General features: G+C 30.6%; 1 protein-coding gene across 2 annotated transcripts in view; it reads left to right on the top strand.

The window, feature by feature from the left end:
* The window catches only part of LOC114328665 (zinc finger protein 227-like), a 41,590-nt gene that overhangs the window by 13,263 nt on the left and 13,295 nt on the right, over positions 1-15,032 (top strand). For both annotated transcript variants that reach the window (XM_050654917.1, XM_050654918.1), the window contains exon 2: positions 3,358-4,002. In XM_050654917.1, coding sequence (XP_050510874.1) covers positions 3,358-4,002 — 645 coding nt within the window. The remainder of the gene's footprint in view (positions 1-3,357; positions 4,003-15,032) is intronic.

The following is a 15,032-nucleotide window of genomic DNA, read 5'->3' as shown; positions in this document are numbered from 1 at the left end:
TGGGGATTCGTTTTTTTCGAATCCTGAGAAAACTAATAGGTATTTTTGAAAAATTTAAACGCAGAATAATTAAAGATTACGTTATTAGCGAGGGCCCAAAGTCCTTGAGAACTTCTATAATGTTTAGTTTAATAAGTTACAGGGGTGAAAAACTAAGAGAAAATTTAGTGTGATTTTTAATTTCAAATATCTCATTCAAAATAAACTTTTTATTTATTCTAAGGGACTTTCGGCCCTCGGTAATAATTTAGTCTTTCATTTAGCGTTTAAATTTTTCAAAAATATTTATTGGTTTTTTCAGGATTCGAAAAAAATGAACACAATGTCGGTGGTAATATTTTCCAAATCTATCTTTGGCTTACAACGCACTTAGTCGAATAGAATATTGTCAGCATATTGTCAGTCAGAAGTGACAATCAGTGACAATTTTAAATATTTGACATGATATATTATTATGGCATCGGGAATATTTTAAGTTGTTGATTAAATAATATATTGATAGTGTATTTGATAAATAATTGATTTAAGACGTGAACTTAATAAAAAGTTATTTATTGTGTATTATTTGTGGAAGATCCAAGCAGAGAATATATCAGGATAATATATTCTGTGATTCAAGTATTTTATTGTTAAAGATGTTCAAAATTATAAGCGTTCCAGAGTAACAATATATTATTAAAAAATCACTTTACACTTTTCCTCTTTTCTCGATTGAGTATTAGTTTTTGTTGTACATAGGTATAAATTATTACAATCACTGAATACATAGTTAGTGAAAAATTATCATATTTATTAACTGAATTAATAATTTGCAATTATACAAACAACAGTTATCCAAGAACGTTCAAAAGCCATTTCTTTAAGTTAATGATGACATTTTCAAGTAGAATGACATTCTAGTATATGCAAGCCAAGAAAGAGAGTAAGAAGAAGAAGACGTTCTAGTAATGTTTACATATCCATACCAGTGTGAATTTTACTACACGTAATTTGCCGTGTAAAGACAGAAAAAGTAGGGATAGCCGTAAAATATTTGCAAATTATGTACCCATGGCCTTAACAGAGAACTTGAATCGAGTCGACATTCATTTCACTAAAATATATTTATTTCAAAAAACAAGTAAAATTCTTTATAAAAGGGATATGTATTAAAATTCCCTAAGAAGGGCTACATCACAGAACTAGTTTTCAATTTGATAACAGATCATCATCAGTGCTGACCTAAAATAAGTATAACCTGATAAGTTAACACAAAGTTTTTGAAATTTTGACTACGGTTTTAAGAAGAGGTTATAGGTTATATTCACAAGATGTTGACATGCTAACCACCAAAATACAAAAATATTCAGGTAAAAACCCTTTTAACACGATCAGTCATGGAAACATTGATTACAAGATGCCCAAAATATCACGTTTTCTGCTCAGGGTACCATTTGAGCCCAAATTGAGTTGTTCACATGTTGAATAGTTTGTGGAAACTGGAGACTGATAATGGAAATCCTGAATGATGACATGACAGAAATGACAGTTCTACAGGAAGTTAAAATATTTACTTATTACTTATATATCCACTGGTGTAAAGCTTCTTAAAATTGAAAACCTTAGACCATAAAAACTTGTAGACACCTCGTAATGCTATTCTCTCGCCTCGAAGAGTGAAGCCAATATAAAACGATTCACACAGCTGTGCGTGACGTCAGTTTACGGCAGAAAACGTTAGAGATTAGAAGTGTTTATAGGCGTTGTAAGCTTTTTAAATTGTTCCAATTTAAAAATTTTCCAATACACTAATTTTTTAATTGTTGTTATATTGCAGTACATTTAATTGTAAGCAGCGACAAAAAAAGGGGCAAAACACCTAAAATCCAGTTTACAGCAGCATCATAAACAAGCGATTTTTCAAAAAATTGAAGAGCGACAATGGTGCATGGTGCTATATCTAAATAAGACTACATCTAAGCCAAAGAAAAACGGGTTTTATTGGTATGATCATTAATTTAAAGTCACTAATGCGAATTTGGAAAAATTACTTGAAGGATATGGATAGAGGTCTGAAGAAGCTTTCGGCCTACAAACTTTCTCAGGATCACTTAGATGTTTTGTTTAGTTCTATTACAGGAGTCATGGAGGTTATAACAACAACCCAACGGCAAAATAATTTAAATATGCATATAAAAGACTCTTAATGCACACAAGTGTTACAGGATCTGCCCAGGCTAATTGCATAGAACAAACCAATTTTAGCAATGAGCACAACAAATACTGTGAAAATGAAAACTGTTGATCATCAACTCATTGACAACTTTATAACTGATGAAAATAATAGGGAAATAATAACTAGTAACTATGATTATACTGTAAGTAATTTAAGTTTTTCAAAAACATCTTATGTGTGCGATGTTGTTGACTATATCGCTGGGTTTGTAGTTAAGAAAGTTAAGAAAACATGAGATTGTGACATATGTTTGTGTGCAATTGAATGTGATAATTTACATTCGCCATTCATTTGACACAACAATTATAGCATATCATACATAGCAAATATAGCAAAATTTTTTTAATTCAACCTTCTAAAGACGTCATTCATACCTATTTGCAAAATTGCTCAAAGCAAAATTAGAATTATGTACAATTCAAAAAAATTGAACCATTCTAAATTAATAACAAAATTGATCTTAAACGTGCATGGTTATGTGTTTAACGAATACAAAGTACATAAACATGTTTGATCATGATTTTGAAACAAACCGTTTGTTTCAAACCTTTGTACCACGAAGGTAAAAACTAAATAATGTAATAAGAGTTAGAAGTAAGTTAACAAAAGCTATTTTGTTTTGTGGTCAATAAATTAATAGATTTCATACATATTTTTTCACCTAACCTGAAACTTAAACTTCACCCAAAAGAAAATTACTCTCCTTTAAATTTATTTTTGATTATCAAACAAGAAGAGATATACCTACGATATACTTTCAAATAAAACATTTATTTTTACAAAATTACTTGTAAGTCAAAAATATTTATTAATTAATTTGCTACATGATTTTTCTTCCATATTTTCTACAAAATATTGAAGTTGTATTAAAATTAATCTAAAATTGGGTAATTTTATTAGTGCTTTGCTAAGAATCCAAACGAGTTCTTGCCGTATTGTGACGTCACTTTCGCGGAGGTCTTTGTTTCAACGGTTCGGTACAAGGCGTGTCTATCAGTTTTTATGGTCTAAGTTCAAAACAGTAACGAATATCACTCCACTGTGATAAATAATATAATACATATTTATTTCGTTGAAATCATAATAATAGAAGTATAACTTCTTACATACGTGCAAAGTACACACTCTTTTTTTTATTTTAGGTTTTTCTCAGAACAAATTGCAAGTCATGAAAACTGAACATGCAGGCCCTACAGAACAACAAAATGCAACCACTGAAGAAGCAACAGTAAAGAATTCTACATATGAATGTAAAATTTGTTTTAAGCAATTTAACCACACAGGTTCTTTGAAACGACATATAAAAACGCACTCTAGCGAAAAGCCTTACAAGTGTGACATTTGTTTGAGGCAGTTTTCTCAGAAATGGCATTTAAAAACACATTCGAGAGTGCACACTGGAGAAAAGCCTTACAAGTGTGAGGTTTGTTTTAAACAGTTTACTCATAAAAGTTCTTTGGATGAGCATACGAAAATTCACACTGGAGAAAATCATTACAAGTGTGAAATTTGTTTTAAACAGTTTTCTCAAAAAACAAATTTGAACACTCATTTAAGGGTACACACTGGTGAAAAGCCTTACAAGTGTGACATTTGTTTGAAGCAGTTTTCTCGGAGAATGCATTTGAAGACACATTCGAGCGTGCACACTGGAGAAAAGCCTTATGATTGTGAAATTTGTTTTCAACAGTTTACTCTTGCACAAGATTTGAAAATTCATTTGAAAGTGCACACTGGGGAATCCCCTTACAAGTGTGAAATTTGTTTCAAGCAGTTTATTCGAGCAGGTAATTTGAAAGTACATTTGAGGGTGCACACTGGAGAAAAGCCTTTCAAGTGTGAGGTTTGTTTTAAACAGTTTACTCGTAAAAGTTCTTTGATTGAGCATACGAAAATTCACACTGGAGAAAATCGTTACAAGTGTGAAATTTGTTTTAAACAGTTTTCTCGAAAAACAAATTTGAACATTCATTTAAGGGTACACACTGGAGAAAAGCCTTACAAGTGTGAACTTTGTTTTAAGCAATTTAGCGAAGCAAGTAATTTGAAAAAACATTTGAGATGGCACACTGGGGAAAAACCTTATAAGTGTGAAATTTGTTTTAAGCAATTTACACAAAAAGGTGGTTTGAAGACTCAATATTTGAGAATACACTCTGCATAAAATCCCAGTAGAAAGCTTAAAATGCATGTGAAAAGTGGTGAAACCTTTTTGTAAAACAACAAGATGCTCGCGCAGAACTACTTAAAATAAAAGCCGGTGTCCCACAAGGTAGCGTACTCGGTCCCTTATTGTACCTGTTATTTACTGCTGACCTACCTACAACTAGATTGACAACAGTCGCAACACCGTAGTGTTGGTACCGTTGCTGATGCTGATTTTGCCGGAGTTGAGCGAATGAGATTTATTCACTTAAATAATATTAGCCCTGGTGTATCTGAGCATCAGGTGTGTGATTACATAGTAAAAAAACATTCCTTGTTGAAGAAAGATTTTTCACTTAAGTCATTGACATCTAATGATTACTATTGCTCTGTTAAAATTGGTATTCATCAATCATTCTTTGAAGCTATGCTGCAGCCAGATGCATGGCCTGCTAGGCTCACAGCTAGAGAGTTTGTGTCAAGACCTCCTCGACTGTCTCGCAATGCAGGTGGTTCACGTACAAATGAATGACTTTTAGGTAGTGTCAATTCTGACGAACTGAATATTTTTTGTCAAAATGTTGGAGGTTCACGTACCAAGTTGTCTATACTGAAGCCCAGCATTTCCACAACAAATTATAATGCATCAAATGGCTATTTCAGTGTATATTATCAAAATGTTAGAGGACTACGGACAAAACTATCTATATTGAAGCGCAACATTTCCACAACAAATTATAATATACAGTAAGGTCTCGTTTTATGCGGTAGATACGTTCCAGAGAAAAGCGCATAAAAAGAAATCGCATAAAAAAGACTATACTTGTATCGAAAAAGTAGGGATACGTTCCGTAGGTTTCTAAAATCACATAAAATGGTGGACGTTCGTCCATCTAAAATTGTAGGAATGTCAGTAAGATCTCGTTTTATGCGGTAGATACGTTCCACAGGAAATAGCATATAAGAAAATCACATAAAAAGGACTTTACTTGCATTGAAAAAGTAGGGATACGTTCCGTAGTTTCCTAAAATCACATAAAATGGTGGACGTTCGTCCACCAAAAAGTGTATGTCCTTGATTTTTGTTTCTCCATTGGGCCAAGTAGAATCTTAAAGAATAAGTTAAAAACGCAGACTTATGACATTGAAATTGCAAAATCATCTTCTAATGGAACATAAAACTTTGCGATACTGAATTAAATGTTTTAATCCAGAAATCAAAATGGGCTATTTATTATACTGTAACTAGAAATCAGCAACATTTATACTCTTAAATACTTAAACATTTAAATTTAATTTCAAAACAATTCCAGGTTATGATTTAAATGCAAAACTCAGATTGATTTGATATAATAGCTACATGCATCATGTAACAAGGGGAATACCCGAATTGCAAACCGTCAAATTACTGACATCTGGATGGGAATAGTTAATAATAGAAATTTATGAACGAAATACAAACCGCATAACTTCGAATTCGCATAAAAAGAATCCGCATAAAACGAGACCTTACTGTAATTATTTTTACTGAAACCCGGTTAAATGGTGAATTTCATGATGGAGAATTAGGTTTCGATGACTATAATGTATACAGAAGAGATCGTTCCGCAGATACGAGTACCTTACAAAGAGGCGGTGGAGTTTTAATTGCAGTTCACAAGTCCCTCACTAGCCGTCAGTTGGACACTTCTCGAACTATTGAAAAGTTGTTTGTTGTAGTTGGTAATAACTGTCCTCAAGTGATAGGTAGTGTTTATATACCGCCAAAGGCATCATTAGATGTATTTGAAACATTTTGTCATGATGTAGACACACTAACGAAGAATATTCTAAAGCTTGTTTTCATATATTTGGCGATTTTAATGTTCCTAATTGTGACTGGCGAATGAATAATCTGGCATCTGAAGCTACACCTAATGTACAAGCTAATCTTCTTGAAACTAATGCTATTGACTTATTATCAAATATGGTTGCATTTAATAATCTTTTTCAGTGCTCGAATATTGTGAATTAGAGAGGTGTTCTATTGGATTTAGTATTTTCTCATAGTCTCAAAATCAATAGGTGATCTCATTACCCCCGATAGTCACCACCCTCCTATTGTAACTTCTTTAAGATTTAAAAATACTAACACTCATAACATTCCTGAACAATATTATTACGATTTTAATAAAAATGCAAATTTTGAAGTTATTATTGATTGTTTATGTGCAGTTTTGTGGGATGATTTGCTGTTGGGCAAGTCGTTAGATGAAATGATTAATATATTTTACAATGTCTTATATTTAATAATCGAGATTCATGTCCCCACCAAAAAAAAATTCTGCTAAGAAATTTCCTCCGTGGTTTACACCTGAATGATGGAAACTAGTTATATGGAAAAAAATAGCACACCAAGAACACAAGACATTGTTGAATTTAGACAGTTATGACAAATTTTCGTGTCTTAGATCTCAGTGTAAAGTACTCTCGAAACAATGCTATAATCAGTATGTGAGTGATGCCCAGTGTTCTATACAGGCTGACAGTAGGTTGTTTTGGAAATTTGCGAATGCCAATAAGGACCAGAATTCCCTACCTTCTGAAATGTTCCTTGATAATGTTAGGTCCAATTCTATGACTGAATCTGCCAATCTGTTTGTTTCTTATTTTCTACCCGTGTATCGTAAGGATAATATAACTGAACATCAAATACTCGTAACTGATAGTGATCAGAATGTTTCTAATTATTCTGTTAGCATCTCCGAAGTCTATCATCATCTAACTAATCTGAAACCACCGAAAGGTCCAGGTCCTGATGCAGTACCTCCTGTCTTATTGAAATACTGTAGTTTTTTATTAGCACGTCCGTTATATTATATATTCAATGAGTCATTATCATCAGGTCAATTCCCAAGTTACTGGAAATTGAGTTATATAACACCAATTTATAAAAGCGGTAATAAGCATGATATACAGAACTATCGTCCTATATCTATATTAAGCACCATTCCCAAACTGTATGAAGCCATATTAACAGAACATCTATCATTAGTATTTAGGCACAAAATAGTGTCTCAGCAATATGGATTTTGCAGTGGCAAATCTACAGAAGTCAACCTTCTATATATGTCGGTAAAGTCAGCAGCACCATTGTATAAGACCGAATTCAGACTAACACTATATGTTATTGCTAATTTATTACAGAAAGAAAAAATTTATTGCTGTAGCCGTTTCCGAGAAACAGTGGGTGCTGCTAGCTTTACGGTAAAGCTAGCAGCACCCAACCTATATCTCGGCAGTGAAAAGGAGTAAAGAGCTCATTTTAACGGCATATTTTATTGCTAATTAATTGCTCGTGATTGGTATATTAGCCAATCCCGAAAAGCTACCCCATCATCCCCTAGCGCAAAACTCATTCCCGAAAAAATGACGAAACTCGAAAATTCAACTCCACGGAATTAATTGCTAATTTATTGCTAATTTATTACGAAAAGAAAAAAAATATTACTGTAGCCGTTTCCCAGAAACAGTGGGTGCTGCTAACTTTACCGTAAAGCTAGCAGCACCCAAACTATATCTCGGCAACGAAAAGGAGTACAGAACCCATTTTAACGGCATATTTTATTGCTAATTAATTGATCTTGATTGGTATATTAACCAATCCCGAAAATCTACCCCAGCATCCCCAAGTGCAAAACTCACCCCCGAAAAAATGATAAAACTCGAAAATTCAACCCCCGGGAATTAATTGCTAATTTATTATGGAAAGAAAAAATTTAATGCTGTAGACGATTCCGAGAAACAGTAACATACAACCTAGGGGAGTGCTTTTAGATTTTCACTTCGGAAAAAATCAAACAAGATAAAAATTTTTGTAATTTCATTAAGAAATGTTTAATAAACAACATATCAAAAAGTTCTACTCGAGAATTGGGTGCTTCATTTTTTATTAAACAAATGAACAGCGAAGTTAGATGTTTTTTTAAATAACTCCGAAAATATAATTTTTAGAAAAAAACTGACTTGAGCGTTGAAAAATTCAGAAACTTTTACAAAAAAACCTTATATAAAGATTTTTCTAAAATTAAATCTCTAGCTTCTGTAATTTTTTATTTATAACGCTAAAGTCACCCTTCTCGCACACATTGGCGCACTGTAAACTAGCGTTGGAAGAAGTGCACGGTTGGGTTTTTTTAATGTAATTCTTTAACTGATGGATCAAAAGAAATTTTACAAATTGGACATGAAAGAAGATGAAATATGCTATCTTATGGTTGTAATAAAAAGAAATAAAATGTATGTACATAAGTACGGTGTGGGCGGAAAGTGAGCCTTACATGAATTTTGTTTAAAAATGTGTAACTAATACAATATTACTTATAAAACTCTCAAATTTGCACAACTTACCTCTAAGTCATCTTACTAAACGATGTTTCATTCAAAAAAAAATATCAAAAATTTAATTCAAATAATACGATGTCTCAAAAAATGTAATTTTTGAAAACTACGTAGTTTTACAGAATTCCCACCATTTTAAGACGGTATTACTCAAGTTTGAATAAATCTAATACAATTTTTTTGCTATTTTTTTAAAACTTGGGATATTATATTTAAAAAACACTGACTTATTTTAGTTTAAAAATGAAATAAACAATTTCTTTTTGAGAAAACTAAGAAAGATAGCAAAAATGTAATACAAAAACCGAAAATTACCAGCTGAAAAAATGTATATAGAGTGATCAAAACTTTTTTCTGTAAAACTTACCTAAAATACATTTAATAATAAGCTTCAACAATAATAAATGTTCAACAAAAAAAATTTTTTTTAGCTCTTATACAGTGTGCTTAACTGGGAACCTATTGATAACTTTTTTAATATCAGTTTTACGAAAAAAGTTATTCTTTATAAAATACTCTGCATCATATATAACATAAGATGCAATCATCAAATATCAAATTTTGTTAATTTTGTACGAGCTATGTCAAAAAATATGAATTTCACTCAAGAGTAAAGTACCTTTATATTTCACAGTAACGAAAATTTTTATAAAGAAAAGTTGTTTGGAATTAAAAACTATGTTCCAATATGTAATTATATCTTTCTAATCGAAAATTTGTTTTTTTAAATATTCTTTCTAACACATTTTAATTTTTAATATTGCGAAAATTATTTGTTAATTGTTTTTTTAACAATCAAATTCCATATTTGTTTGATTGGATTCTACTTGTTTTTCATTTAAATATCCACCATTTTGGATCCGCCATTTTGAAATTTAAATTTTTAATCTTTAATTCAGATTTAACAACCTGTTAAAAATAAAGACAATAAATGTTTTAGAAAAATGTTCTTTTTTATGTTCTTTTTAGAAAATCCGCATTTTGGATCCGCCATTTTATAGTTTATAATGTTAACATTTAAGTTAGGTTTATCAAAGCTCTCAAGAATAAATATAAGTAGAAATAAATACATTTTGTAAAGAAATTATGATTTTACAACTATTTTTTAAGTTATCCGCCATTTTGGATCTGCCATTTTATAATTTAAATTATCAAAATTTGATTCAGGTTCAGCAACCTCTCAAAAATATCCACATATAAGTAAACAAACACGTTTTATAAAAAAAATCGGATTTTACAACTACTTTTAAGGATTTTTAGGAAAAAATCCGCCATTTTTAATTTGCAAATTTTAATGTCAGATTCGGGTTCAGCATACTCAAAACTAAAATAAAAACATTTTTTATCAAAATAAAATGTTGAATTCACCCATATTCTTAACATTATTTATACAAAATAATAATTGTTATTGTTTAAACAATTAATAAACAATTAGCGGCGAAGTTTGTGAGTAGAACTTTTTACTTTAACATATTTATAAACTAACAAAAAAAGTATTAGAAAAATATAACCTTGTTTGATTTTTTCCGAAACATTGTGTCTTTTCGTTCTAATTGCACTCCCCTAACCTATATATCTGCAATGAAAAGGAGTACAGAGCCCATTTTAACGGCATATTTTATTTCTAATTAATTGCTGTTGATGGCTAAATTGACCAACATTCAAAAACTATCCCATCATCCCCTAACGTAAAAACCGTCTTCACGTAAAAATAATTTTACTTTATCAGACTATAACAAATAAATCCAGTTAGATATTCCTTCAAATTTAATTTCTTCTTCGAATTAGTTTTGGAATATCTTCTTTTTTTATGAAAATATGTCTTCTAAAACATAAGAATATGCGAATCTAGTAGTTGACTTTGGTGAGGCTTCGAGTATCATTATTTCTTATATAAGTGTAATTCCCTATGCCCATTCTGTAAAGTGCAGAGCCCATTTTAACGGCATATTTTATTTCTAATTAATTGCTGTTGATGGATAAATAATTGACCAACATCCAATAGTCTAAGATACGATATAAGGTCGATTTGCACCGATCTGTTTACTTGTTTAATGGATAAAAATTATTATTGGATATGTAATTTAGCATGTTAACAGTTAAAAAAAACAAGTGTGGCCCGATATAATCTTGTTCTAACTGTAATTAATTAATAAAAAAAATTACATTTTTTTTATAAATTAAAAAAAACATTTTTCGACCCAGGCAGATATTACTTCAGATTTTTTAGGTCATTCTAATCAAAAAAGGTCTTTTATAAAGGTCTCCTATAAACAATTTAAAACTGAAAAAAGAACGAAAAAATGCGATTTTCAAGGCTTAAAAACATAAGTATAAAATATAATTTTTGGAATTACGAAGTACCAAATTCAAGTTCAAACCTTATTCTATCATGATCAGTTTTTTGGACTTATTTCATTCTGAAACATTGTTTTTTAGTTGTTAATACTTGTTTCCCCATAAAAAACCTTCCTCATTACCAATTAAAAAAATATGTTCTGGAATAAAACGTGGCTAAAATTCTTATCGAGACCTGATAGGAAAAGGTTTGAACTTGAATTTATGTACTTGATGATTACAAAAATAATATATTTTACTTGTGTTTTTGAGCCTTGAAAATTGTCATCTTTCTCGTCCTTTTTTCAGTTTTAAATTGTTTATAACTCGAAAACGATCAACTTTAGAGAAAAATTATAAAAGACCTTTTTTTACAATGATCCAAAAAATGTCATTTTTTAATTATTATCTAATTAATTATAGTTACAAGATTAATTCGGGCAACCCTTGTTTTTTGTAATAATTGTTAACGTACTAAATTACACATCCAATAATTTTTATCCATTAAACAGATCGGTGCAAATCGACCTTATATCGGATCCTCTACACTACAAAAACTATACCATCATCCCCTCGTAAAAACCGTCTTTACATAAAAATCATTTTAGTTTATCAGACTATTGACTTATATCCATCACTGTTGTTATAGTCCAAGAAATGAAGCTTAAAACAGGACAAAACCTCGCAATTTTTGCAGAATGAACCGATTTGTATAAAAATTTGGAATTAAGTTCAGCTTACCCTCTACTTCAAAAGCTATAGGGTGCCGAAGGGCGCTTTTTAGTTTTTAAGGGAAAAATTATCCCCTTTTTGCCAAAATCTATAAAAAAGCTTAAGAGGAGTGAAATTTATTCAGATGCATTAAATATTATTATCTAATACTCTAACTTTAATTATTAACTATTTTAACCCTTTAAAAGTCCATTTTTAAGGGTAAAAACTACCCCTAATTTCTCAAAATTGCTCAAAAAAGCTTAAATAGGATAAAATTTGGACGGATGATTTAGGTAATAATGGTTTGATATTCTTAATATAATTTCTGAGTATTTCAATCCTTAAATTTATTTTACTACCCCTCATTACGAACTATACAAAAAAGGTTATACTTAATCAGTGAAATTTAGTTAAGATGAATTAAATGAGTTTTTGGTGCTCTAAGTGTAATTTTTAAATATTTCAACCCTTTGAAAATTCATAAATAGTTGATCAAGAGATGTAATTTTCATTACACCTACAATTTTTTTTATTTAGAAATAACCGCATTAACCACAAAGGTCATCAGCGGGGTAACGAGAATACAATTAATAAGTTTACAAAAGTATGAAATTGTGTACAATTAAATCTTACTTGCTAGGTTACATTTATTAAGGAATTGGAAAAGAGGTTTACAGTCGGTTTGCAGGTTAAGAATGTCTTTCATATTGTTTGAATAACCAGATATAGATTGTTTGTAAGCGGCAAATTCATCACATTCTGTTAGCACATGTTTTACTGATAATGGCATATTACACCTTCTGCATTTTGGTGCTTCGGTATGGGTAATGAGATGCTCATGAGTAAGTTTACAGTGTCCTAACCGAAGACGAGATAAGATGACTTGATTCGATCTGTTGATTGTATGTGGATTCCATGGACCAGTATCTTCTTTAACGTCTCTTAACTTACTCGTAGATGTTTTCCATTTTTCATTCCATAAATTGAGAGTCATAGATTTTAGTAGTTGTTTTGTATCTGCGGGTGGAATATTACAAACACCAAATACCTAGAATATTACAATACTTTAAAACTTTTACAACTTTAAAAAAATGACAACTATAAACGTCAAAATTAGATCAACTGTATTTAATACAGCTGATCTATTATTTGTCAACTTTACATGTTAAATAATCAGTTTATCTCGATGTGGCATTATTATGGCAGGAATATCTTAAAGAAAAATTATGGTGAAATTTGTGCACCCCATAAAAATTTTATGGGAGTTTTGATCCCTTAGATCCTCCCAAACTTTTGTGTATGTTCCAATTCAATTTTATTATTGTGGTACCATTAGTTAAATTCAATATTTTTGTTTCTTAGTATTTTTCAGATAAGGCAGTTTTTATCGAGTTGCGACTTCTTTTTTAACATGTCTACATAAAAATTTTATGGGGGTTTTGTTCCTTTAAACCCTCCAAATGTTTGTGTACGTTCCAATTAAACTATTACTGAGGTACCATTAGTTAAACAGAATGTTTTTAAAACTTTTTGCCTCTTTGTATTTTTTCGATAAGGCACGTTTTATCGAGATCTGGCTTTTTTTTTACTATGGTTCAAAATATACCTAAAAATGTAAAGCATAAATAAGTCTGCATATTATTACCAAGTCTCCATAATCGTACTTAACCATATACAAATATGTGGTGGATTTGACAAATATTCAAAATATTTCGATAAAAATTGACTTTTCGAAAAAGCAATAAGTCAAAAAAGTTTTTAAAACGTTGTGTTTAAATGGTACTACAATAATAATTAAATTGAAACGTGCACAAAAGTTTGGGGGGGGGGGGGTTTAAAGGAACAAAACCCCATAAAATTTTTATGGGGTGTCCAAATTTTACTATAGTTTTTTCGTAAGATACTGCTGCCATAATAATGCCACATGTCCATTTTCAATAAAAAATCTCTAATAGTTTTCGATATATTGGAAAAAATCACTTCATCTTGTAACTTCAAATGAGTGATAAAGGCACAGAGACTTAGATGGCGAGGTCACATTGAAAGGATGCCAAACACGAGGACTCCAAAAAGGGTACTAAACTACACTACAGCTTCAAGAAAGAGAAGAGGAAGGCCGAAAAATAGATGGAAGCAAGAGGTCGAAAAAGATTTGGAAAGAATGGTGCTACAGGGTCAGAAAAGAAAAATGAATAACAGGAAGGAATGGAGAAAAATCACATATCAAGCCAGAGAAGATCTCAGTACATAAAGAAACGTGAAAATGAAGAAAAAAAACAAACTTTTCAAGCCATGGGCCTCTAAGGCCCTTAGTGCTATTATAAATATAATATATAACTTCAAAGGGCTGTAACTTTTCTTGTGTGCACATTTGTACTAAGGTAAGTTAGGTCCAATCAAACTATTTTTGGTCCCAGAATATGTGATTAAATTTATGACCTGTATTTTTGTTACACCCTGTATATATCTACATACTTCGTCGAATTTACTAACTGTTGCGCGTCATCCGCGTCATAGCCTGTGACGTCGCATGATACCAACACGAAATATTTAGGCGGTAGGTGTGTTCTTTTTTAGAATCACTTTGCCGAGTACACTGGAATTACAGCCACTAGACATATTTTATTATATACGCGTAGAAATAATATTTGAAGATTTCTATTAATGTTAACCTAAAGAAATACACAATAATATGTTTCATTTCATTTGTATAAATGGATTATAAAGCGTTTTTATGAAGCAGATTTGTTCGGATCACACTGTAACTGTAATCGAACGAAGGTGACATTTTAGAATAAATTGCTAACATTTATTTGACAGTTGCGGTGATGACACTTCATATTTGTTTATATTCTTTACTATAAGTATCTGTTTTATTTATTATATTTACTGTTTTTATTATTTACTTTACTATAAAAAGATCTTCTACTATAAAAATATAAATTTCAACTAATTTTATAATGACTTGGAATAATCGAGGTATCTGACAACTTTTTTAGTTGTTATTGTAGACATACTTATACAAAGAAACCTACCGGCTTTTTGCCAAGAGTTCGGAGCCGTTTTTTAATTATTAACAATGCAGTGCAAAAACGCTTGCACTGCAAATCTTAAAAGATTATAACTTAATTCTTGTTCTCTATTTCTTAAGTTTTTACTTATTTACATTGAATATTAATTTGTTTTGTTGTATAATCCACGTTTACAATAATTATGTGATAAATTTGATTTAAAATGGATT

This window comes from Diabrotica virgifera, chromosome 6, assembly GCF_917563875.1.
Source record: "Diabrotica virgifera virgifera chromosome 6, PGI_DIABVI_V3a".
In the NCBI taxonomy this organism is placed as follows: domain Eukaryota; kingdom Metazoa; phylum Arthropoda; class Insecta; order Coleoptera; family Chrysomelidae; genus Diabrotica; species Diabrotica virgifera.
Note: the sequence above shows the minus strand (reverse complement) of the source record. Positions and strands in the feature narration are given on the sequence as shown.